Here is a 27,608-nt window from a genome sequence, read left to right on the forward strand (position 1 = left end):
CTGCTGCGTGTGTGTACTGTGTTAGTGATATTGCGTTTCGGTGTTGTGCTTTTAATTTCGCATTATAATATTTAAATAAACGACGAATATGCCGAAATCTATACCTGAAAGGCAAGTATTATTCATTGTTCATTTTTTATCACTTCATTAAGCTCGTTGAAATATTTAAAACTACTTGTTCACTGGTCCTAATCGGAGGTCACATTGTATAGAGGTTATGTTATGCCGACATATCTCATTGTTTTTAATATCTCTTTTCTAAACTATATATTAATATAAGAAATCTGTTTAATCATAGATTAAAAGATTATTTTAGACATTAAGGTTTTTGTATCATGTAATCATAATTAATGATAAATATTTAATATTTCTGAATGTATTTCCTAACGCGGTTTGTATGGCGGCTAACTTATCGGTTGAGAAACGCATTATTCTTTATTTATATCGTATTTCACAGATGGTGCTTTTTTCTTTGAATATAGAAATAGATGTCAAATATTATTTAACTTTGCTTATGCATATTATTTTTCATTATTTTTTATAAAATAAAACTTTGAAAATATTATAAATATTAAATTATTTCGTACGTTATTTAACTTTACCAGAAACGAATTCAAATAAATGTTTACATGGTGGAATTCGTTTTTTCATTAACATCACCTGTTGCATCACGTGTATAGATATGCGTATATGTATACATGCATATTTTCATGCGTGTGCATGCATCGTATATACATATTATATTTCATGTAATGTATATTTTTTATAAATAAATTTGATATGACCCAATTATCGTACTAAATTGAAATTTTGAAAAGATTGAAAAAAGGATTCGAAATATAAAATTTTAACCGCAATATTTATTAATTTTTGAGATAATAATTAATAAAAATTTTTCGATATTAAACATTGAATAATCTATGCGTATAATCTTTCTAATCTATGCGTTCGTGACTGTGTATGCATCAATATGCGACCACCGTTTATCTACTGTTTCTATAAACACATCGTGGCAATCGTCATTCAAAATGTATAACGAGTGAATTAATATTACTATACTTTAGTATCTATCTATAAAGAATTTTCTTCGAACCCGCCGAATGCGAAAATAAAATATAAAACCTTGGATGATCGAAATTACGATGAGCAAATTTAATAATATAATAATTCAGCGATATCATCTTCATAATTATATATTTTAGGTATTTGCCATTACAATGTTTTTGTAGAATAGCAGATAAGTATATTGACGCACATTCCATGGACGTATACGTATAGATAGTATTCAATGTATAGCAATGTAATAATCAATATAAAGATTTTCATTAATTTTTCAGAAACTAATAAATATCTACAGTTAAAATTTTATATTTAGGATCTTCCTAATCCCTCAAATTTTCGGCTCAACATGATAATTGGATTATACCGTATTACAGTCTTTTTTTATATTTTCATTCATTATTATTTTTTATTTCTATCTTATTAGGTGGTTGGAATATAAACCTTATGGTACAGTGATCAGTGGTACAAAAATTCTACCGTTCAAAGTGCCATTGAAAGAGGTGAGTCTTGTAACGAAACGATATAATACATTTAAAATTGGATGTAAGATATACAGTTTTCTCGAGTTTATTTTTTATATAAGAAATTGTTGTTCCCTCAAGTTTATGAATTAATAACATTTTAGAAAATGTAATAAAATTATTGCAATTTTGAAAATTTTTTTTTATTAAAATATTTTTTGAGATTCGATTTATATACGTCTAATGATTTAAGATATCTTTTATCGATTTATTAGCATTAATATTAACTGTTTAAAATAAATATAATTATTTAATTTGTACAAAGACTTAAAGATAAATTGAATAGAATTGTAGATTTAAGATTTTGTTTTTTTGATTTTGTTTCAAAAAATAAAAATTTCAATTTAATTTTAATCCATTGTATTTAATCCAAAAATAAGTTTAGAAAATGATTTGCAAAGTTTTTACGATCTTGTTGTATGGTTAGTATTCTCGGAATCGCGTCACTATTATTTTTCTCTTCTTTCTTTCGTATTAAATCAAAGATCTTCTTCGCGGGGATCATAAGATAAGATCTTATCGAATTCCAGAAATATAGAGGATACAATGCCGGTATACATACGCATTCCGAGATACGGAATCACCATGAAATCGTGCCAATGGTATAGAAACAATTTTTATGCGTTATAAAAATAACGGAATAAGAAAGAAAGATGGACGAGAGTAGTTATCTCGTTAATTTAATATATTATAATATATTACAAGAAATAATTATAAGAAAATTTCTTTCAAATAATTAAAATTGAAATCGAAATTTATTATATCGTAAGACATAACAGATAGAAATGACGTATACGTAACGCGATGTTTGACGAGGTAAAAATCGAATCTCTATCATTGGTATGGCATTGGGAACGAGGAAGGTTTATTGGTGGATGGTCGGAATTCGGTAACGGTAAGATGGGAAAGGAATCTCTGTGAGATCTCGTATCGGTCAAAGCCAAATTGCTGTATTGTTGCATGTTTTGACTCCAACGTAGATATAAACAAGCTTGATGTATGCACTTTCGTCCGATACGCACGGCAATGCTTTTGGGATCGTGAATAGCTCGGCTCGTGATTGTTTGCCTAGTAGCTGAACAAAGTGCGATCGTACGCTCCCATGCTGGTTGCCGCTGTGTGATGTATCGTACTCGTGCTGCGATAGAGCGGCATTCACCCAACTTTCTTCCATTTTGAGGATATATCTATGTGAATCAGTGTGACATTTTTTTTCTTCATTTTTCCAGTTACTATTTCTCTCTCTCTCTTTCTCCTTTCTTTTCCTTTTCAGATTAAATCTTTATACTTAAAATATAGATTCGTAATACGTTATAGAATAAAACTTGAACGAGTGAAGATATATATATATTATGTATGTTAAGAAAAAGAAATATATATATTTTGAATCTCGCGTTCACTCGAGATATGCGATATCGGATAAAGGATAGATTTCGATGGTAAAAACGGACGATTCGATACGTAGGTATAGATAGATCGGCGGAGGGGTATCCCCGGTTTGTTTCGAGTCGTTTAATTTCCGTCTCTACGCGTCTGTCGCGAACCGGTTTTTCTCGTCTATCGGCTTCTCTTGGACAGTTGCAAATAAGTTGGGAACCTTTTCGGGTGGATTGGCCGCTATGCATATAGGCGCATGCATACGCAAAATAGGAGGGTACCCCGACTAATTGATTCTGGCGTCGCGGGCATTACATAAAACAAGTCGAAGCGAGGGCCAGGAATTGGAGTTGGGTTGATTGGGCCCGTTGCGTCGGCCGCGGGGGGCCCACTCGTTAATAGGGCCCTGAAATGCCTGTGCTCGTGGCCCGCGCGCTCTTCTCCTCCTCCTCCTCCTCCTCTGCTCGTGCCCGAGCCCGTGCCACCGCCTCTGCGCCTTTCCACCGCGTGACGGACCGCTTCTTCATCTTCTATAAGAACGTGTAACAAATATCGGCTCACACGAAACGTGATACCGTCTTCGCCGACACGCACTACGCTTTCTACGTTTCTCTTTCTCTTCTTATTCGGACACCGGACGCGATGAATTTAAGCCGATACCCCCTAGTCACATATACATTGTAAAAGATGCGCTTTAAAGTCGATTTTAATTTTGGATTGAATTTCGTACGCCGTGTAATTTGCCGAGGAATCGCCAACTTATATATACGAGCATGTATCGTTTCTCCGCGTTATGCTTAATCCAATCTTCTCTTTGCTCCTCGCATTTTATTCCTTATTTTTTGAAATTGCGCTCGTTCTACGTTCAACGTTAATCATTTTCGTTCCCTAATTCGATATAGGCAACTAGTGCTACTACTTCTCGCATCTTGTTCGATCGCATAGATTTCTATCGTTTATACGTATAAAAGATACCGTTTATGGAGTCGACAATTTTCGAACTAAATTTCCAATAAAAATTTAAATCTTGTAACTTTCATTTTATTTATCGTGAGAAAAGATGCAGCGCGAGAGATAAATGAGCGAAAGATGGAACGATAGACGCATAAATGGTTATAAGCGTGTTACTTGCAGTTTGTCAGCAAAGAAAAATATCATATGTAAAATGTTTTCATCGCTCATGCCGATGTTTATCGCTCGAAAAGTTCTCTTGTCTGTATTTCATAAACCGGGTGTACGTATATTTGTATACGTAGATATTTATTACATGGATCTACTTTCATTCGGTATATTATCGTAATAATATTATAGCGAGAAATGAAATATGAATATAATAACGAGAAAGTGATATTTATAAAAATTTTAATAACAATTCTTACTTTAATCCATCACTGTGAAAATTATTATGAAAATATTTAAATAATTTATTACGTTTCATATGTTATAAATATTCAAGGTTCGTTTTTGTTTGTATTATTATTTCAAAATTGTTTATTAAATATATATCGTAGATTAACAGCGATACAGAATATCCATAAATTTAGAGAATTTTTTCCTTTGGCATAAAAGATGGAATGATTTAAGCGTGGGAAATCGAAGAATAAGATAAGCGTATCGGACCGTATAGTATTCCTTCATTCTTACCATTCCATACAGTTCACCCGAATACCTGAGGCTTTCCCTTGAGATCGTCCTATCACAGTAGGCAAATTCTGCACGTAGAAACAGAATATTAATTTCTGACTGAAGTTCAGGTTAGAATCCAACCGAGAATGGATAGGCTGTCTTCGTGGGTGATATCTGTATTTCAGCCCCTGAAAATCTTCAACATTCAGATGATTATCACGTTAACTTCTCGGTTACGTTCGGGCTAACCACCCTCGTTGTTTTCACGGAGGTAAAAGCCTCTTCTTCGAAAATATGAATCGAAATTTCGTATATTTTGAAATTTTTATACATCGTGACGTGACGATTCGCCGCATTTTACTATTTTCCATTATTTTCTTCTTTTTATTTTTCTCTTGTAATTTATATTACGCGCAATATAATAAATTACAATTACCAAGTTTATTGTATATAGCATATATTTTATCGATGTAAATTAATATTTTATTTTCTTGTAAATAATTTTGTAACGTTTAATATCTCGGTATTATATCTCCGTCAATATTTACGATGCAAATTTTTATTTCAAAGACGTTCACACGCGCGATGATTCGTTCGATTAATAATACAAGCTGTAATAATTCATAAGGTTTTTTTTTTTTTTTTTAATATTTTGCGATTTACTCATGGCCGAACGATCTTCCAACACGTAAAAATCGAAGAAACGTTAAAATCTTCGAAATTACGCGTCGAAGACATCGAATTAATTTGTCAGGCATATCGAAACCATCATTCATCGCTGCCATATATGATATTTTGCTAACGCGTGTCGCACACCACTGCAAATATTTTTTCGGATATGATTTATGAACAAGTCCCTGACAAACTTCATAGTGAAAAATATATTCGTGTCATGGTCCAGACTTTGGCTTTCGTTTCATTTTTCTTTTTTTTTTTTTTATTTTTTTCCAGCAAAATGTTAAGTAACCGACTTCGATGATCGCTTTGTCCGTTTATCACTAATAATAAACAACGATATCGTAATTTGTCGTAAATGTTAATCTCACGGATAAGGGATTTCATTCGTAGATGACTCGTAGATTTGCGTAATTTTTAACAACTTATTCGAAATCTGTCCTAAACTAATACAAGCATAGACGTAATCAATCAACGAACCCAATGTAATCGGGAAAAATTCAATTTTTCCGATATAAAATCTTCGAGAATTTTCCTTTAAAAACTTTTTTAATTTTACATCGAATATAAAAATGAAGAGAAAGAGAGAGGGAGGACGTTTTCGACAAAACGAATCGCTTCTTTTTCCGTTTCTATATATCCAAGCTACTCGAAAGCAACTCGACAAATTGATTTCTCCTAATATGTCCCTTTCGTTGAACGCTAAAGAAAGCGGGGTTATTTACCACAAATATATTTACCCATTTCGAAAGTGGTTTATCCGTTTACGTAGGATACGCATATTTATCAATTCTCAAGAGTTCTCGATAGTTTTATATTGGTTGGACAAATTTATTAGCTCGTGGACCGTTGTCCTATGTTATTAACGATGCTAAGTGTTTGTTTAACACTCGATGCGGAACAGAGAGGGCTCCTCGTGCAATTTCCCATCTTCCCATAGTGTCGAGGAGGGATCTCGCGAAAGGGATGAGCGCGAAGAGGGGGCGAGAGAGAGAGAGAGAGAGAGAGAGATTGTAATTTATGCCGAAGTTAGCGAGCAACTTCGATGACTTTGTAAAATATTACCGATCCTCGTTTCGGAGATCTTATCTGGCTCCGACACCGCGCTCCGTTTCGTCGGAACGCCTTCTCTTCTTCTTCTTCTTCTTCTTCTTCGTCGTCGTCTTCTTCTTCTTCCTATTCCTCTTCTTCCAGCAGGCTGGCGCCTGTAAGGGGGTCGTGCGTCACGTCGAGAAACCCACTGTGCTACAACGATTTTGCTCTCCAAGTTCCAACGATCGACACCGAGGGAACTATATAAACATGTCATTTGTCGATAGAACTTACATGCCTCCTCTCTAAGACCTCTCGCGAATCTCTTTACTTTTAATAGGTAAGGAAAAGAGAAGAAGAAAGTTTTGTTTTTTTCTTCTTCCCTATACTTACGGATACATCGCTTTCGATTTATTCGGATCTCGTATTATAATTCCGTAGGAAGATAAATAAAAAGATAAAAGGGAGAGGATGGAGGAGAAAAGTTTTCGTCGCATGGCGTTCTCAGGTGTGGGTGCCGAAGGGGGTGGTCGAAAGATGGGGGGAATTTGGATGGGATGGGAAGCGAGAGGACACTTTTGTTTCGTACTTTAGTGTCACGTTGTCCCATCCATCGCGTTTCATCAGATATGGTGGTAGCTGGGCCACAGCCTATCTTTGCTAGATGAGATGGCGAGTGTCCATCTCGACGAGGCCCTCACTTTCCGGGAAGGCTGGGGAGTAAAGGAGATCTCGCAGTAGCCAGCCTTATCTTCCCGTCCAATCGTGTTTCGCCGTTTCTCTTATTTTGCGAGCCTTCGTTACGGCCCAGGTACTACGTATCTACTTACTACCGTATGTGGCCGCGCGCAACCGATTCTCCCACGTTCGCTCTTCGACCAAAATCATCGCGAAACCGTTACCTGGAATTCATTTTCTAAATGCCCCGTTTCGTCATATTTCTATACGTGACTAGATTTTCGAATCGTCGACCACAAGAGTTCGAAACTTGTGGAGAAACTCGGGAAACTCGGCGTTTCTCGATCCTATATTTATACATATATGTATGTATATATATATATATATATAAATTTGTGTCCGAGGGGAATAAGGCTTATGGAGTATCGCTTGGACACATCTCAACAACTTTGTCCTTTTAACGTCAATGTCTTATGACGTACGTAAAAACCATTCCAAAAGAAAATGGCGAGCGACATTCATTTAAACAATGCGTTCAATCGTTAAGGAAAACGTAATGACCGCGATACGTATATACAGAGGAGACCCCCTTTAATACAAAAGGCATCGAGTAATGGCTTACAAACGTTCCCGTAGAAGAAGTTCTCGCGGAACGACCACGATCGTTCAGAGGCAATAGCGTCACTTTTCTTTTATCCATCGAGTCTCCACCTCTATCAGGTTCGGCCTTCCTTATATCCTCTCCATTACTGTATATCCGTTTCAATAGCGGTAGTATTCCGACGATAATCCGGAGCGAGAGAGGAACGATCCGTTGGAACGAACAAAGACGAGAGAGAATGGGGGGGAAGAAAAGAAGCATTCGTGAATTCGGTGGTAGTTTGGATGCCTCCGAGAGAGAGAGAGAGAGAGAGAGAGAGAGAGAGAGACCACTACTGGCTTTATACTCGTGCTACATAAATTTCTTTTGAATGGGGAGAGCGTATGAGCCGCGGCGCCCACCCTCGTCCTATCCTACCTGCTTCTTCTCCTCTTCTCCCTTCTTCCACCGTCTTCCACCGTCTCCCCTCGTCGCTATTTTTTCCTCCATCTTTCGTCTATTCTTTTCGTGCAAAAATCTCAGCGACCACGCGCGAACAAATTGGCAAATTTATAGTTGGCTTCCCTTCGTTCCCGATTCGTTCCAAGGGAGAGGGAAGCGTAAATCGTCGGCGGCTCGTATCGAGAGAAAATTTAACGGGGCGTAGGATCGGTGGACGAACGATCGGAACGAGTGGAATGGATTTGCGGTCGCAGCCGCAAAAATGAACTTCTTGGCAATGCGATGGAATGGGACGCAGCGGCGTAAGGGATGACAGGAGTGGGCGTAGATTTGGGAGGTGATTGGTGCTGTGCCACGAGCGCGAAAGCCGCCACTTAAGACGGAGAGAAACTTTTTACAAAGGCTGGGAGGAAAAGGCTGACGAGGCGGAGTCGTCGGGCCAGGAAACAAACATTTGTTTAAACGATCCCGACAAGTCACGGTCGTAAATACCTGCGAGTCGTTAATCTTGTTTTTGGTCGTGCCGCTTGTTCGTTAATAATGTATAATGTATTCTCACCCCCGTAGCTAAAACAATCAACGGTGGAAGAGAGAATGGTCGGTGAAAGGCAAGGCCGAGAAAATAACGCCTGTGAGTGTAATACGGATTAGGGGTATAGATTATAGGTTATCGGATTCGTCCCGTTGTCGGTGAAATTGATTCTTTGCTCGCTCTTGAATTTATGATTCGGTCAGCTGCTTGGCCATCGATAATAAATTTCCTCTTCTTCGTAATGTCGTAATTCATTTGCGGGACGGAATTCGAAACGTCGACTCGAGGAAATTTGTATAACGTATTTCGTGGAGAAAAGACTGGCATAATTCTCGCCTTTACTACACACTTGTACCGTAAAATTTTCTTTCGTTCGTCGACGAAAGAAAAAACGAAAGAAAGAATCATTCCTTTTGTTTTCGATATTTTTGCCGTTCGAGACAAAATGGAATCGGAGAAAAAGGAAGGAAGGAAGAAAGAAAGAAAGAAAGAAAGAGAGAAAGAAAGAATGAAACGATAATCTTCGAGCACGAGTTTAAGTTTGTCGGTCGCTTGCCATTCGTCGTAGGTATGTGCGAGCGTGTTTAGTGGAGGGAAAGGGCAGGTGAGACACAAACGGAAACAAATTCGAGGAACAAATTCGTAAGACGGCGAACGTGAAGGATCGCGAACCTTGGCTAGTTTGTCGGGGGGAGGGAGAGGAGAAGGGAAGAGACCCCCCGAAGCGTATGGACCGCCCCGAAAATATTTTTAATTTTATTACAGCCTGTAATATGGAAATTCTACGGTCGCAGTTATCAGGTGTGAATTGAATTATAGCGATTGCCGACGTGGTCCTATTATTTATGTCCAACCAGAAACACGTTCTTGTGCCGCGAGCTTTCACGATGCCTGGTGATAGAGGGGACGCACGATGTCTAATGCCATGTCTATAAAACTCCGCCTCGAGAGTCGATACTAATTCGTTACCCACGTAACACGGAATAGCGAAAGTAGTATACCGTATCGGGATTTACAAGGCCTGTTATTAATCTCCTTAAACGCTCGTCCTATCTTTCCTTTACGATGGAAATCTAATAAAAATAACCGCGCGATATATATTAAATTTCAAAAGAGCTACGACGGGACATTCTTTTTTTTTCCTTTGGAAAATTCTTTTCGAAAGATACTCCATTCTGGACTGCTTATTTTCATATTTCAACGATTTTCCATAAGATACGCCACGTAGTATATTTTAATTGTCAGCTTATCATCGAGGCGGGATCTATCGAAAGGAACGGAGGAAAGATCGGAGAACAATACGGAAAGTCCTTTTTTAAAGATCTCCCACAGCTACCGATACCATTATTGCTCGGCCACGATCGTAGAATTCGAAAGAACTTTTCTATTTTTTTTTTCCTTTTCTTTTTCTTTCTTTTTTTTTTAATCTCGCCGACGGAGAAACGTCTCTCACAACTTTCCAAAAAACGTTATAAAATATGTGAATATTCGAACGCCGATACTTGAAAAAAGCGTATGCTATATTTTAAATTTGATCGTATACGCGAATAACACGGTTTGAGAATTAGGCAGGCAACACGGGTGGTGGTGAATCAATTTTCAACAGGCCCTCGTAAAGTCGTTCCATTTCCGAAAAATTATACCTACTGTGCAAACGATAGGAAAGATTAATGATCCCACCTTTCATTTTTTATCCGACTTGGATGGATCGTTTTGATTTATGCTAAACCGAACCACGCGGTAACGTTTATGCTTTTCATAGAAATTTTATTAAAATCGTTGCTTTCGATACGGTATCGTTTTGATTTATGCCGAATCCCGATATATTCCACTCGTGATTTTATTACTAATTATGTTTCTCTGCGTATAGATAGCGAGCAATTTGATATCGCCTATACCGATAACAATCTTGTACGCGTAATTCATACGTATGTATATCGCGTTAATCTTTGATCTTTATCGATCCCCTTTAACCATTTTTGAAACCATCTTTGGGTTCCTCCTGGAACCACGAAGCGTTAAAACCGTTCATTTCGAATGAATACGAAAGACGTTATAATCGGTGGAAATGATTCAAGAATTTGATAGCAACTGCTACTTCCGACACGTTCCTTTGTTGTACATGTCTCCTCTCCCCAGTTAAGGTGACCCATTTTAAATCGCCTCGAATCTTCTGCCAAACGAGGAAGTAAGTGGATACAGATAACGTCGAGCATATATCAGTTGGCGGCAGCCATATACCAGTCTATATGGCGTTTCTCTATGATTCTATACAGCGGGAGTATAACCGTTGGCCGCACTCGTGCAACGAAAATGTTCTCCTCCATGCGCTCTCCCTCTCCTCTCGAGGAGTTTGCTCCTTGTCCATAAGAGAATTTAACGGAGAATCGTCTGAAACCGTTTTCCGCAAAAAGGAGCATCGTTTCATTCGATCCGATTTAATGTTTCCCGATCGAGATACTTTTACAACATCGGCCGATTCTTATCGATTCTTCGAATACAAACTTTTTAAAATTAAAGATGGAAATTTTCTTCGATTTATTTTACTCGACTGTGCTCCACTATTTTCTTCTTCTTCAATTTGATTAATATGATTATATTTGATTTATTCGGTTTAATAGATACGTTAAATAAATTACGAATAACATTTACGTGGAATGGGAATATAAATCTAAAGTAGTCGTTAATCACGCTTGACGAGTACTGGAAAACTTTACGATCCAGAAAAAGTGATGGTAACCTAGTAACGCGTAAATACAACGTTAACGTTCTGCTTTTTTACGAGGTCGTTTGTAATATCGTTTGAAGATATTATTTCTATCCGTACCAAAGGTATAAATAAACCGATGACGTTACATCGGTATCCTCCGTGGTTAATTCCGTGGTTTCACCAAATCTTTTGGTGAAATTGTCGATTTTGAATAAGAGGGGAGGGAGAAGTTTGGAAATGCAGCCTACTTACGACTCGAGTCGAAGGCATGAAAGCGCATGCTTCTACGCCCACGTGGTTTTCCTTTCGAAAACGCTTCTTGTCGCGCTCGTTCAATTTATCCGAAACGACGATCACCTTTTTCATCATCTAGTCGAAATGGAAAAATAATCGCTGTTCGTCGATTTTATCGCGACGAAGTGGAATGTATATCGACAAATTAAAGGAAAAGGGGGGGAAAGTAGGAAAACTGGGACGATGCGCTCGCGAAAAGATTTTACACGAGCGGGACGGACGGACGGACCGCCACGAAGGTTCACAATGGAGGTACAGCTCGTAGCTCGATAATCCTGATTTAGTCGCGGTCGTATATTAGGCTAAGGATCGTGAAATTGAATGGTGGAATCAGCGGAGAAGACCGATCCTGCTTTCGACTGGAGGAAGCTCGGCTATACCGTGCGAAAAATAAACTACCGTTGACGTAGCCAGGGTTAGTAAATTTTACAGGTGGGCAGCAACCCACAGCTTCGATTCCTGCTTTCTTCCATTCGCCTCTTCCATTCATTCGTTCCTTCTTCCTATTTTCACTGCTCTTTTCGCGATCAATTTCATTTCGAATTCCAAATTCCTCCTCTTTTTTTTCTCTTATCCTACTAGATAACGTCGTAATTATTTTCGGTGAAATTGAATATACGAGAGTATATATTGGATCTCGGTTCTCGATGAACGGTGTAGTATAAATTAAAAACAATTTACGAGTAAACGAATATATATATATATACGTATAGTTATTTGCACAGTTGTCAATCTGCGATGGGATCGTATGTCGATAAGCGAGGCTGAGTGGAGTAATTGGAACGGCGCTACCATTAAGATATAAGAAAGTCCCACACCTAGTCAACGATAGATTATTATGGTTGGATAGGAAAGTTATACCACAAGCCCGTTATTAATAAGACCGATACTCATTCCGCACTCATCCGTAGATACCATCTCCCCGCCCAGTCAATCGGATCGCGTAGTCTAAACCCGTAATTACCATTAGCCCACCCATAGAGCGAGTGCGATGCTACGAGCGGGCCGATCAAACTTTCAATTTACGTATTCTTAGGTATACGCTGTTCGAACTACGTCGAATAAAACGCGTCTTTCTTCGATAAAAGTTTCCTATCAGATACGTCGGTTAGATCAAAGAAAAATATATATTTGTATTATCAATTAACTCAATTATATAAACGAAATAAGAAAAATGAAATAAGAAAATAGATGTGTGTATATATGTACATATATGGTTTAATCTATAAATTAAATATATTGTTGTTTCTGAACTCATCGTTCGAGGAACGTGTAAGTTTCTTTTACGATTATTTCTGATATTCGTGAGATATCGGATAATCGATCGCAACGAAAGTTAAATGCACTTCGCGAAAGATAATAAGTTGGAGTAAGTAAATATTCTCTTATTCGTTTCGGTTTTGAATTTTATTAATTATTAAAAGATGGAAAGTGACTCGCATTTTATCTTATCGTATAGGATAAAATATATAGGATACGGGTTATTATAACGGGTTATCGAATATTCGTACGCGTGTGATACCGGTATATCCGAATATATTCGCTTCGGGCATAAAGATATAATTCTCTGTGTCACTATTAATTACGTCACGTACGCTTTTTTTTTTCCGGATAATTCATCGAATCTGTCCTTTTTCTTTTTTTGTTTCAGGCAGTGAGTAACAATTTAGAACCGGAGAAACGGTAAGTAGATTAGCGATTATATTGGCTCATGGATTTCATTAACGATTTTATTTACGAAAAACATCACGAAGTTCGAGAAGTTCGAATTTATACGGTCACTCTGTTTCATCTTGGTCGCGATATATATAAATCTGTCGAAGCACGCGAGGTGTTCGTTAATGGCTTTTAAATCGATTTTTTTAACGTTCCCTTTTTCTTTCTTTTTTTCGAAACTAGGGAGAACTTCGAGATAGTTGTTTATTTATGAGAAATAAACTCGTTCGTACTATCGTCCCGAGGGAACATCTGGTGCGAGCCTTTCGAGAATTTGATATATCGAAAGGAATGGTAAAACTATTTGGGCCGACACCCCCGTTTAATTCCGGGCCCCTTTTGCCTCGGACCCCAGATTCTTTTTTCCCCTAATATATCATCGAGTCGTCCAGGTCGCGGCTTTGAAAAAAAGATTCTTCGCTAACACGGAGCAACGCGACAGTCGGCGGATTCGTTATATTCTCTCCCTCCCCTTCCTCCCTTCTTTACAAATGAAGTCGTCTTTCCGCGATACGAATCGAGTATTTATTACGAGTGACCGATAAATTCGAAATTATCATCGCGTTTCCACGCTCGTCACCTTCTAATTCGATTTCGCGTATCGTTACAGGTTTACAACTTCGGTACTGCTTCAAGCGTTTCCACGTTTAAAGTGTATTATCGATTTGACAAACACGAGTCGCTACTATGACGAAAAGGTAAGATAAGTCCAGATATTTGCAAAGTTACAAAAAAGAAAAAAGAATGGAAAAAAGTCGAGAGATATCTCATCTTCTTTTTGCTTGCTTGCTTGCTCGCGAACGATCCCTAACTGCATTCCTTGATCGAGCAGATATTCGAGAACGTGGCTCCTTTACACGATCCTCGCGTATCTTTCTTAATCTATCATCTCTCTCTCTCTCTCTTTCTCTCGTTCGTTCGTTTCCCTTCTCTTTCACGAAAGCCCTATATTACGTCTGTGTCGGTTTAGACTTTATTTGGCATTTAAAATTAGTCGAGTCCGTCCAATTTGTAATAGCATAGGAAAAAAAGAAAAGAAAAGGAAGGGACGACTATGATGAAGACTAATGAACTTTTTATTAGATTTTTGGAATAACTGATTGCTCGATCTTGGTGATCTTCGACGTCTTATGTACCGAAGGATTCAAGACCGATCAATTTATATCGATAAGTCGAAGATTTTATTCTATTTTATTCTTTATCTTTTTTTTTTTTTTTTTTTTTCTCTCTTTGTCCCCTCCATGTCACAGCAATTTGCTACGCGAAGAGGACTAACTAAGATCTCGGATAGGAAATATTTGAGAAATACTAGAACGGTTTTGAAGATCAATGGTGCCGCAGGGTATATATGTAATTAACACGAAGATCTTTCGGTGTCTCCCTCGCCTAATTAGAGCGTATTATACATAATTGGTATCCTTAGTGGAACCCTTCATTCTTTTTGGAACCCTCTAGTTTCGTTTCAAGAAAAAACAATTAACTACTTTCCAATATTATTTTGTTACAGGAATTCATAAATTCTGGTGTTAAATATGAAAAAATTATGGTTCGTGGGCGGGAAGTTCCCTCCATGGATGTAGTAAACAGGTAAGTGTTTTCAAATTTTTCTTCGAGTGTACATCTTATACGTGTTTGGTTACTTATTTATGTAAATTAACGATGTCTCTTTGTACGTATTATACGATTTTTTATTAATAAAATTGCAAGGATTATTAATCGTTTTTTAAAAATGATGCCAAGGATATTTAAGAAATTTCGCACAAATTTTAAAACACATTTATATGTAAAAAAAGAAAAAAAGAAAAAAAGAAAAAAAAAGAAACTTGAAATCGTGTAACTAACCGTAACGTCGTAAGCTATCGCCACGACTTCGTCCTCAAATTCCTTCTCTCGCAGTAGGTCAGAGAACGAACTCCGGAACTATGGAGTTTTTCAACTTTTTTTCGATCGTTTGTTCGAACCGTGCAAAACGTCCGACTCAATTTGTATAATTCGAGGATAAAATGGTGATTCTCATCGTCCGTTAATAGCTAAGAAGAATGCGAATAGCCCACGTGATCGCCTCTTGGAAACTTAATTTTTTTTTTTCTTCTCCTTCTTCTTCGTTTCTTCAATCGAGATCTGTCCACTTTCTACTTTAATTGTTGTATCCGCGTAAGGATGCTTTATATTCAATTCGATTGTCGCGAATTAAACAATCGTAACAAATTGTATAGATATTACAAATAAAGATGTTACTTGATATTCCAAACGTCTTTCCAAACGAATTACGAATAGGGATTTCAAGTTATGGAATGGAGCGTAAAGATTTTTTTTTTATCATAGTATCTTTTTATTTTTCAATACTTAAAACGAAAGCAACAAGGAAATATCGTTCGTCTCCTTTCGATCACCTATTTAAAATTGGCCAATGGTTGGTTTAATTTATCTATACATTAGTAGAATTTAATTCAAAGATTGATTATTGTAACGAGATATACCTAACAAATATCGAGTTGCACGGTATTCACTGCCATGTTGACAATACACACGCGGACTCGGGTTCCTTAAACGCGTTCGAATCGTGTTCCGCGAGGATTCGAGACAAGTCCGCTACAATGCACACGCGTCGTACGACAATACGCGTGGGTGTTGACGCTTCGGCAACGACGTCTTTATTTGTCGAGACATCGAACACACGTGTTCTCTGCCTTGTATTGCGAGACAATGCTCATATATTCTACGGATACGGAGAAATACTTGAGTACCGCGTATGGAAAGAGATCGGACTTTCGATAAATCGCGATCAACTTTCCATTTCACCGTATTAAACAATTTCGGTTGGAAAGGTAAATTAGTCGAAGAGATGGAAAAAAAAAAACCAAACGTACGATTTTTATTGTATTTAATTTTTATTCAAATCGTCTTTTTTAACTCGTTGTACCCAATTACAATATGTTTACTTGAAAGAGTTTTCTTAGAGTTCCACTAAAAATTTGGACAATTGGTATTTCGTTGGCCGAAATTATTCTCTCTCTTTTTTCTTTTTTTACGTTATCGATTATCAAAATGGTTTCTTTCTCGAAAGATCTCTCGCGATCTCGCGATCTCGGAGACGAAGCGAGATATTCAAATATTTTGACACGCGCCCTGTCCGTCGTACGAGAAAGGAAACGTCGCGATTGTGTTGGCACAGAGATGGAGAAGAAAGCGTTTTAGGAAGCGATTGTGGGTGGTAAAAGATGTTTTACGTTCTCTCATATGCATAATACGGACGTGTGCGTGTCGCTTGATACTTCCGGTGCCGTTAATTCGACCCATGGACCCAACCAACAGACGTTGCCGGGTGTCCTTCTCCAAATTCTCTTTGCCTTTCTTTGTTTTCTCCATCCTCGGGAGGATTGGCAAAATGAAGAGAAACGTGTCTCGCCACGCTTCGGACCACCCGGATGGATCGTTTAATTACGTAAATTCCGTCTTCCTTGCCTTCGCTTTTCATTTTTTTTAGTATCGCGCGTGTTGCAATCACTGTTTCGTAAAAAATATATATACATATATATATATGCATATGTATATGTATATATATCAGCTGTGTGTGGTAAACGATAAGTCTCGCGTTTCGTTTAAAATATTGAACCAAATTTTAAATATCAATTTTGACAACGTTTCCCGATATCGAGGAATGTAATCTTGATAAGTGATAAGCAACAATGTAAAGAATATTTGCAATATATTTTTTTACACATCAATCACTTCACTTGTTGAAAAAACACATTTTTCATTAAATATATTATGTTTATCATTCGGACGATTACGAACATTTATGAATCAAATCATTATCTTTATCATGGAGAATTTTTATTTTTTTTTATTTCTTTTTTTTTATTATTATTATTTTTTTTTCTTTTTAACTCTACGATTTATTTCATTTAGATATTTTATATTGAGAAAGCTGCAAAAATTTGATTCGTGAGTATAAAAGTCCTCTTCGACGTTAGGTATTATAAAAATAATGCATTTTATATATTTTATATATAAATGTTCATGTTCATGTTCATGATGGTATAATTAAAATTTAGTTTCGGGAATTCCACCTCATCATCGTTGCGCTCTCACATCTGAAAATGAAAGAAGAAGAAGAAGAAGAAGAAGAAGAGAGTATTAGCTTTTTTTTTTTTTTTTTTTTTAATACGTATCGATTTAATTTAATTTAAACGATTACCCTTAAACATTTGCCGCAAGGCGTCATTCTAGTCATTCGAGGTGGTATTTGTGCTCTGGGCACTGTTGGGAATCGCGGTGATCTTCCGCGGTGCAATCTGTAAGTTCTTTCGATAGCGACTGGTGGGGGGCGTAAGGGGGTCGAGGTAGGGATCCTTGGCGGAGCTGCTCGGTATTGTGCAAAAGCCTGCGCTAAAAGTTCTCCTAGTTGGGGAAATTGATATCGGTGTAAAAAATTCTTGCGATAATTTTTATAAAGAGAAGAGAGAGGAGAAGAGAAACTTGCCGGATATGTCCGATTCGTCTATTTCTGTCTCGTCCATATCCTCGTATTCGCTTATCGTCTCGACTACGGAACAATAGTAATCGTCCCTGTTATCGATGCTCGTGTTGAATAAATGAATCGTAAGTCGAACTTACAATCCAAACGATGAGACGCTATAGCTACTCCCATTGTTAGATCGGGCCGCTCTCTCAGGATTCTGAGCGGCGCGCTTGGTGGAATTTCGCGGGTTAAATCCGACAAGGGGGTTCTGGGCGGTGTTCTTAGAGGTGTTCTTGGAGGTGTTCTTGGAGGGGTTCTTGGAGTTCGGGGGTTTGAATTGTGGAAACAATGAGGCGAGCAAAATTCACCAGAGGATTGAATGCTTTCGTCCAAGGGTGTTTGCCATGTTTCTTGCAAGATTGATGATCTTCGTCCATGTACAGATCATATAGAAAATTAAATAAATATCTTTTTATTTATTTATTTATTTACTCGCTTATTATAAATCCTATTTTCTCTAATGTAATTCAATGTAATTAATTTTCCGCACAACTGCATTCAATTCGGTATGTTCGTTTTCATTTCATCCATTTATTTTATTTTTCCCGTTTTTATTTTTCTTAATTATATATGAACGGGTTGATATATTATTTTTCGAGGAAAATAACCAAAATATATAACCCGTGGAACGAACGCGAGATGTAGTATCGCGTTAAAAATTAAAAATTGCATAGAGAATTTTAATTTCAATCGTTTCATTTTTATACGTGTAATTATTACGTGTTATATTTGTATAGATATCTATGTATTTATATTTACGTTTAATGAATACGTTTAGGTTACGTACGGATCAGATTCAGATTCCGGGCATCCTCTTTTATGATGATGACAATTACACATGGTCTAATAGACTGTGCAGTGGATTATAAATCTAAGACATTTAATTTTGAATTTATCATCAAAATATAATTATTTTATATAAGATAATTTAAAACATTCACATTTTGACAAGTATAATGTCACTTTTAACTATCACATTTTTTTTTCACCAGCCGCCTAGTTCACTTTAGCTCATTTTCAAATTTAATAATTCTTTTATTCGCACCAATGAAATCGATTTTTAATGTCAACCCATTTTACCGATCTCTTCGAATATCGTATCTATTCATTTTTTTCCGTTTAAAACGTTCGTAATAAACGAATTTGATTGGTTAATTTTACATTACCAACTATTTTGCAATAATTTTTCGACAAATTATCTCGAGACAATTTCATTTTATTACAATTACGAGTGAATTTTTTTCATTCATACGTTAATTCATTTTATAGGAAAATATATTTTTATACGTGTGTACGTGTATATATAATATGTATATAATTCATAGGTGACAAAAGTGATTTAACGCGCGATTTTAGATTTATTTTTATGCGTGCACGATATACACGCGCGCATAAGACCGCACACCGAGTCATATTCGAATCATCTTCCCTTTTGCTCGATCGCGCTACCATAAATGTCTTTTCCGCAGTTTCACGAGCATCTTCTTATTACGGTTCACCTCCGCGATGCGTAATATCTCTGAAGTTTTGCCGATTTTATGCAGACCGAATATCAGGAATATCGGTGGTCGCCACCTTCTTTTCGATGCTTTCGGTGTTCGAGTTTATCGTGCAAAGGCTTCTTTATACGAATGAGAAAAAATACGTGTACATATTCTTTCAAATTCCAAAACGTATACACGAAATAAAAGCAAAAATTCCTTTGGAAAAATTTATCGCGCTATATATAATATAAGTATTTTATTTTGTTTTCGACCGAACCGTGTTTTCTTCTTCTTTTTGCGTGTTCTTTATTTTAAACTTTCCAATTTGACATTTTTTTCGACAAACGTGAAAAAACAGAAATGGGTTGAACAACGATGATCGATTTCGATGGTTCGATTCTTAGAACGAATCCATAAATTCGAAGCGAGTGCGAAACGCCTTGTCCGCGGACATCTCTCCACATCCATGTCGAATTTGTAATTCAAATTCCAAGTCAAATTAATTTAACGCTCGTCACACGTACATTTTTCACATACCATCGACGCCGCGCCGCGCCGCGCCGCGCGGGCGTCTTCTTCTTCGTCAACCATTTTTCCATATTTTATTCTCAGAAGGCATATTCTTTTCTGATAAATAAATCTTCAAAATGATACGCAAGATAGGTATTTATAATTTTTCTTAAAAATTGTACGTTATTACAATCTTAAGAAACATCTTTTGATTCGATACGAGAAATATAACGGATGCGATTACGTAGAATTTAAAATCAATAGTCAACGTGACGTAGACAAAAAGAAGCTATATCGAATTATATTTCTCGTTAATTATTATTCTTTATTCGTTCGCTTGCGCTTGCCTTTTACAAAAAAAATAAATAAATATTTCGTAACGAGCGTACATACGCGATAAGACGAAATTATACTTCGTAATCTATCGATATGGAGGAAATGGTGTAAAGCGATTGGTATTAACGGTGAAGTTACTATTCGTAATCGCGTTAGTCTGATCGGTGGTTATATAGGGAGTCTGGGTCGAAGAAGGTGAAAGGGAGCAGAGCCGCTAAAACGGCCCTATTAAATCTCTATAGAGCAACACTATTGGGCTACCCTATTCTCACACAATGACGAGTAATAACTTTTCGTGGAACCGAGCTCATCTTAAACGTATTTGAGAGGAGAAATCGAAACGATTTCACGCTTATCGGAACAGTTTTCGTTCCTTTTGTTGGTGAATCTATTAATAAAAGTTAGATCGAATGGTTGTAAGATGAAATAAGGTTTCGAACAGCGTTTTTTTGCTCTTTCGTTTAAAATTTCTATTTGCGAGCGGAGAGATCGAAGAATTATCTTTATTTATGCTAAACGCGTGTATAAAATTAAGCAGCCGCGTAGATGTTTCATACGGATAATTTTAATGGCAAATACTTTCACCGTTAACGTCGTTTTATACGATTTATCCAGCAATATTACGAACGAGTAAAGCCAATTTAAGATACCATTTAATCGAAGAAGCAAACGTTTCAACATAAACGTCGTAACTGAAATGCAAGCGTGCGTAATAGCGAGATGAGGAATTAAAGTGGTATTAATATCAGAGTGGAGGGAGCAGAAGCAAAACCGAGCTCTCTCTCTCCCAACTTGTTTGGCGCGTTTGGAATGTTTCTGGAATCTCGACGGAATGCAAAAGGGGAATGAACACCTTGCGATAATTTATCGACTAGTCCAAGTAGGCATAATCCGTTAATAAGACCTCCCTTTTTCCTTCTGTCTTCTTTTTCTTCTTCTTCTTCTTCTTCTTTTTTTCTCTTCTGCTTTTGAACGGAGAAGAAGAAGAAGAAGAAGAAGAAGGGATGCCCGACTCCGCCCAATCAATTATCACCACTGGTATCCCATTTTCGAATCTGCCAAGCTTTACCGAGTTTTTCTCATCTCTTCTCGTATTCTTCGTATATTTTCTATCCTCTTCGTTCGTAAACGATTACGTTATTTAAACGTTATCGTTAATAAAATAAAATTTTCATACGAAACGTTTATATACGATTACGATGAAATTCGATTAAGGGGGATATTTATTTCGCTGGTGGTGAATTGAATTTCGATGATAATAACGTACGCGTAAATAGATATTTTTCCATTTCCATCGATGTTTTCTCGACACGCGAATTGTCACTCTTAGGTAGGTATATTTGCCGCAATTCAGGCTGTGTAACATTCACGTTCTTAAGCTTCATTACCATATTCCTTCGTTTGCTACAGAGTCCCTGCATGCCTATTACGCAGTTATTACACTGTCATTTCTCGAGACCGGTTACCATATCTGAATATTTATTTAGCTGATTATTTTTTTTTTTTATCGAGTCCATGGAAATTCGATCGCTATCTTCGGTTATCCTGAAAAATTATCAACAGCATGAAAGTAAAGGGAAGGACGCCGCTCGCTTTGCCCCCTTCTCCGTCTTTTTATTACTCTATGCACGAGAAACATGCGCAGACTCGTATGAAATTTTCCCCTTATCATGCTACGTTACAATTTACGAGAAGTAAATCAATCAAAATTGCGGGGACAATGATTCGCGTGTTTTTCTTTTTTTCTTTTTTTCTTTTTTTTTTTTTTTTTTTTTTTTTTTTTTTTTTTTATTTTCATCGATACAATCAAAACGTATCTCACGATATAAATTGTTGTTCAAGTACGTTCGTTTAAAATAATCCATAATTAATTTATTATTTTATGTAAATTTTATAGAGAAGGATATGATTTTTGTATATAACTTGTTTATAAATATTAATATACGTATGTATAAAATAGGAAATTGACGTAATGCAACTCATGTTCAAGGGTAAATTATAAATCTAATCTTTTTGATTGCAAATAACATTGATTAAAATCGCAATAAGTAGAAAATTATAGAAAGATCCGTGTTTGTAAATTTATAGTTATATAAATAGTTCGTTGAAGAGAGAAAAAAATGAGAATCTTTTTTTATCAGAACATACGTTATTTTTTTTTTTATTTTCCAAAGGTAAATATATTCGTTCTCTTTCCTTTCAGATTCTTTAAAACGATGGATGATTTTACGTCAGCTTGTGGCGAAGGTGAGTCTGCATTACATCATACTGGGTCTGTATAATCCTACTACTCGTAATATCATCAATCTTCTCTATTATTCCAATATTCTACGTAGCAAATGAACGAATTCGATCGAGACATATCGTTTCGAATAATGGCAAGCGGTGAAAAATTTTGAATTTTCCATTTAGAGTAACTTTAGATATAGATATCCTTTGTTTACGCGTGTTTGGAAATTTTAAAAACGGTTTTTCTAGAATATTAAATTACTCTCTCTTATTCGATAAAATAATTATCAAGCGAACGAAAATGAATACATTTTTCTGTTTTCCAACGGAAATAAAAATAAAAAATTCTATCGCAAGCTTATTCCGTGAGAATTATCTTATCGAATCTCGATACGATTATTTTAAACGTAAAATACAATTTAGTTTCTGTGGTTTCGAAGAAAAGAAAACGATTCTCTCGAGGGAGGCGATGATCAAGCCACGAATCTGGACAGAATTGAGAAGCGAAAGATCGCCCACGCACAGCCACGTATACCAGGCCATTGTTAATTATCTGTCACCGTTTATCAACCGGTAGAGCGAAAATTTTCCTTCGGCAATTCTCTTTTTTTTTTTTTTTCACTCGCCTCGCGTTCTCCTCGCCTCCTTTTCATTCTTTTTCCCCCCTCGTTTCGTTTCTATTTCTTTTATGATCGCGACGAAGAACGTAATCGATGACAACGCGCGACACCTCTTTCAGTGTTCTCTGGTATGCCTCGTATCAGGCAACAGAAACTACGCTTCTTCTTGCTCGCCATTTTCGCATCTTCTTACGTTATTTTAAACGCGAGACGTTTAATCAACATGCGCGTCTATTCTTACGAATTGTATTCGCTTCATCAGAGATGAATCAATCCTTTCAAAGGATATCCGTTAAAAAACTACTGTTGGAAAGATCGTACAAAACAGCGTGCAATTCGTAAAATTTTTATCTCAACTTTACAACTGTTTCGATATTATAGGGATTTCATAATTTTTCGCAATATCGTTTCTCGCACTGAGTACAACAAACAGTTCCATCTAGTGGGTTTTACGTCTACTATGTGAGTTACTATTGTTGTAAAACATAGGACGTTGCATCAGCGATTCGACCACGTGTTTCTCGATTCCTATTTTCCGTTATATTTTCAGTCTATACAATAATCAACGGTTAGGTGTATATCGCAATATTGCAAAGTGCGTAATCGCGAGGGTATATTATATCTTATTATAATTTCCGTGGTAGCGGCACTTGACGAAGGTACGCGAGGTGAGAGATAAGTGAGCCGAGTCCATTTACAGTGGCCGATGATTTATCGACCGTGGAACGTAAGATGTCGTTAATCGTTTCCCGTCCATCCTCCACTAATCACTTATACGTATAAGTGCGCATTTATATGCATTTATTATGCGAATACACGTTCGTGGGGTGAGCGATACGCTCGAATCGTTCGATCGTTCGATTGATTTAAGACGGCAGTAATCGAGTGGCCGAAAAGCGAGTCGCGCTCTCTCCGCGTATCGCCGATATTTTCATATTTATGTGGAAGCGCGACTGAACGTTAAAGTCCCTCCCCCCCTCTCTTTCGCCGCCTCTTACATATATTTTCGGAGGGGTTTACGCCGTTACTAGAAGATGCGGGAACACGAAAGGGGGGAACCCACGCTCCTCGCTACCAGAGGCTATTTGAGCCGACGTGCCTCTCGCTTGTATATCATATAGCCGCATTAACCACGTCGCTTCGGGTCGTGCTTCTCGACTACTCTAGTAGTCCGAAAACCGACCGTTACGTTTACATGGGATACGCGTAATACTCCTACTATCTTCCGCTTTCTTTTCCTTCTTTTTTTTTTTATAACCATCCTTTTCCATCGAACAAATATAATCCATTTCGAACAAATATACGAATCGAATATAAATATTTCGAATCTTCGAAGAAAATCTCAAGGATGTTTAATTAATCATCTGTACACTTTATTCGCGAAAATCGATGAGCAGCGCTCGTCAAATACGCGTCGTATTGTCTCTGGTCGTGATCTCTCTCGACGTCGAGTCGTTCGCCAAGATTGGTGGAGCAAGAGTATACACACGCTCTAGATTCGCATTAGATCTCGACGCGTGTTCCGAGAATATTCTTACCTTCCACGTTTCTTCGTAAACGAGATGACCCTTGCGATGGCGATAGTGTAGAACAACTATCCTACTTTCCTCGTTCCACGCAACGATTCAATCATTTTCGTATCGAACGCGTATCTATTTTTCGCTCTCGTGTCTCTAAATCAAATCCATTTTTCGCCCTTTTTGCGCGCCAACTTCTTTTCTTTTCTTTTTCGTTACGAGGATACAATTTTCTTTCTTACGCCGAAAGATATCGCTCGAGTAAGATATTGGAGGAGGCCTCCTCGGTTTTGCGTATAAATCACGTTCGCGTTTCTGCGAACGATCCTTTGAAGAAACTCGCCAAGGTCGAACAACTTATCGCAACTGATCTTGGATGGCCACTTGATTCCTCGGATGTAAGCCGAGGTAAAGAGGTACGAAAGTGGGTCTAAAGTGGTCGGTACTTATCTATCTACGGTTGGCGAGGAAAAGGGAAATGGAATCGAGGGACGAAGCGAAGAGAGGGGACGAAGAGAGGGTTCGAGGTTACACCCGTGACTCGACTCGACTCGACTCGACTCGAGGTATCGTCGAGTCACGAATCGTTGCGAATTCGTCGCAGATTTTACCGGTAATTTGCGGTAATATTATAATCAGCCCCTTGCTGAGCCCGAAGATATGCCGACCCCTCTGCTCTCGGTTAAATTGATGATCCGTGGAATCGGCTCAGGAATATGCTCAATCTTATTCGACTCGCCTCGCGCCATCTTACTCGGCGAACCCTCGAAAATATCTTTCGCTGCTAACGCCTTCGAGTTGTTACATTATCACCGGTTATTATATTAATCTTTCGAGATAAACGGTTCCCTTAAATTTAATACCGTTCCTTCGTTTGAATATCGCCATGTGTTAACGATGTGTTAACATTTTGCCTCAATTTTTTTTTTCTTCTTCTCTTTTCTTTTCTTTTCTCTCTTTTTTTTTTTTTTAACGGTACGACGGTATGACATCGTACCGTTGAAAACGATGAAAAATACGGAACGTTGGAGCGTCGCAACGCGATTTATCTCCCTTTCTTTCAGTTTCTGTCCAACTATTAATTTTAACTATTGATATTAATTTATACTTTATCGCGCGTATATAAATTGAAGATTGGTTTTTTTCTCTTTTGTTTCAGATGACATTGTAGGGGTTCATTGCACTCACGGTGTAAATCGTTCCGGATACCTAATTTGTAGGTTAGTATGGTTCGGATATGGTATACGTACAAGATATATACATGTATTGTAGACGATACGAATAGAAACGTTAACGAAACGTCGTAAAAAGTGGTGTTTCGGGACGGATAAAAAGAATTCGTCCGATCGAGGAAATACGTAAATTGGTGTATCTCGTTACAGGTATCTCGTACAGCAATTAGGTTGGGAACTGGAGAATTGTTTAAAAGGTAGGTGGACGATCGTTGGCGATCGAAAGGTAAAGAGAAGAGAAACGAGTAACGGAATGGGGAGGGGTGGTCGCGTTTTGGGATCGCGAGACGAGAGGGTGGGGTGGACGATTTGGGAAGAATTGGCGTATACACTTGTGGTGTTTGTTTCAGCGTTCGAAACGGCCCGTGGATATCCCATCGATCGTAAAATCTATATAAACGCGTTGCAGAAAGTACCGCGCGAGAAAATCGACACGAGTAAAATCAGCGTGAATTCGAGGGGAACATCAGGATCGGAGGCGCCGAGTAGAAGAGCGATGCGCGTTTCGTTCAAGTATCCAGGGAGCAACCCGTACACGATGGGACCGCCAGGCTTCGGAGCTACGAGACGCGGTTTCGCGAAAGACGGTCCATTTTCACCGGCGCATTTCGGTTATGCCGGCCCTCCGCCAGGTTTCCGTCCTATGCCACCTCCGCCCGGCATGCCACCGGTACCACCGCCACCAGTTCCTCCACCTATGTACGGGCCGAGGCCGTTCAGGTACGGACCACCACCGCGACCAGCCATGCGTCCACCGCCACCTAGACCAGGATTCCCTATTCCAGGTTTTCCGCCACCACCACCACCACCACCACCACCACCACCACCACCACCACCACCCTGTCCGTCCAGAACGCCCGCCGGTATCTTACCCCACGCTCCATCCGCTCGGTTACCACCGCCAAAAATGCCTCCGCCTCCTCCCCCGCAATCCGCCCCGACAAGACCAATCCTCTTTAAACGATTGCAACCGCAAAAGAGAAAATCCCATCTTCGAAACGGCATTCTCACCTCGGCTAGAAACCCTGTCGATTTAATGAGGCAGAACAGCCAGACGAGTAGGATATTGCCTAAATTGATCAAAGAGCAGGATTTCACGGTAGATACGTTCGAGGAGAATTTACTCGCCGTCTCGAGCCAATCGAACAGGCGGTCGACCAAAGGAAGATACAATCAGACCAAGTGACGACGTGCCATTTAGGAAGCGTGATTATTTACTTAAACGCGTGCGAACACAACAACATCTCGCGTCCTTCTCTCGCCGAGTTTTATTCGTCAGTTTCGTTCCCCTCGCCGTTCTCTCGTGGCAGGGAAACCCACGAGTCGCGATGAAATGAGAACAACGGAACCAATTCCTACGATTATGGACGATTTTTCCGACTTCCGGGCGATCGGGGGAGAAACGTCGAAATAAAAAAAATGTAACAAAAAAAAAAAAATACAAAAAAAGAAGAAGAAGAAGAAGAAGAAGAAGAAGAAGGAAAAGATATCACGACGACGAGACATTCTGCGAAAATGTGAAAATATTTGTATAGTAACGATCGATGCCCATCCCTCCCCCCTTTTTTCCCTCCTACGACACATGTTCCTCGACACGCTATTTTGAAGATAACGTTCGTCATTAATGAAAATAAATGCACTTTGTCGATAATCTTATTACGATCCAATCCATTACCACGTTATTCCCCTTTTTTTTTTAATTTTAATTTCACGTTCACAAGATTACGATTTAGTACTTAACTTCGACCACGAGAGATTACGAGTATACCATTGTTAATCTTGCTTCGAGAATTGTCTTGGTTCGAACTCTGTTTCCTAGTTTTAGAGTGAAAATAAACCAATCGGCCAGTTAGCCTTATACATATGTGTGTATATATATATATACACATA

General features: G+C 38.0%; 1 protein-coding gene across 2 annotated transcripts; it reads left to right on the forward strand.

Moving 5' to 3' along the window:
- LOC122715866 (probable tyrosine-protein phosphatase F54C8.4) lies at positions 1 to 27,157 on the forward strand. Of its 2 annotated transcripts, XM_043938402.1 has the most exons (9): positions 1 to 111; positions 1,487 to 1,562; positions 13,201 to 13,232; positions 13,876 to 13,963; positions 14,773 to 14,852; positions 22,324 to 22,367; positions 25,646 to 25,706; positions 25,869 to 25,915; positions 26,069 to 27,157. In XM_043938402.1, the coding sequence occupies exons 1-9, from the start codon at positions 89 to 91 to the stop codon at positions 26,902 to 26,904; spliced, it is 1,287 nt and encodes a 428-aa protein (XP_043794337.1). In that variant the 5' UTR covers positions 1 to 88; the 3' UTR covers positions 26,905 to 27,157. The 2 variants fall into 2 exon arrangements, with proteins under 2 accessions (XP_043794337.1, XP_043794338.1); XM_043938403.1 differs by lacking the exons at positions 13,201 to 13,232; positions 13,876 to 13,963.
- The last annotated feature ends 451 nt before the right edge of the window (positions 27,158 to 27,608 follow it).

Source organism: Apis laboriosa, unplaced genomic scaffold (assembly GCF_014066325.1).
Source record: "Apis laboriosa isolate Shangri-la unplaced genomic scaffold, ASM1406632v1 scaffold40_cov151, whole genome shotgun sequence".
Taxonomy (NCBI): domain Eukaryota; kingdom Metazoa; phylum Arthropoda; class Insecta; order Hymenoptera; family Apidae; genus Apis; species Apis laboriosa.

What these genes read in the sequence shown, in the direction of transcription:
- LOC122715866 (XM_043938402.1), top strand. Translation starts at nt 89, where the DNA reads ATGCCGAAATCTATACCTGAAAG. An exon ending in TCCATGGATGTAGTAAACAG is followed by an intron (nt 14,853 to 22,323) that starts GTAAGTGTTTTC and finishes CTTTCCTTTCAG; the next exon opens with ATTCTTTAAAACGATGGATG. An exon ending in ACTGGAGAATTGTTTAAAAG is followed by an intron (nt 25,916 to 26,068) that starts GTAGGTGGACGA and finishes TGTTTGTTTCAG; the next exon opens with CGTTCGAAACGGCCCGTGGA.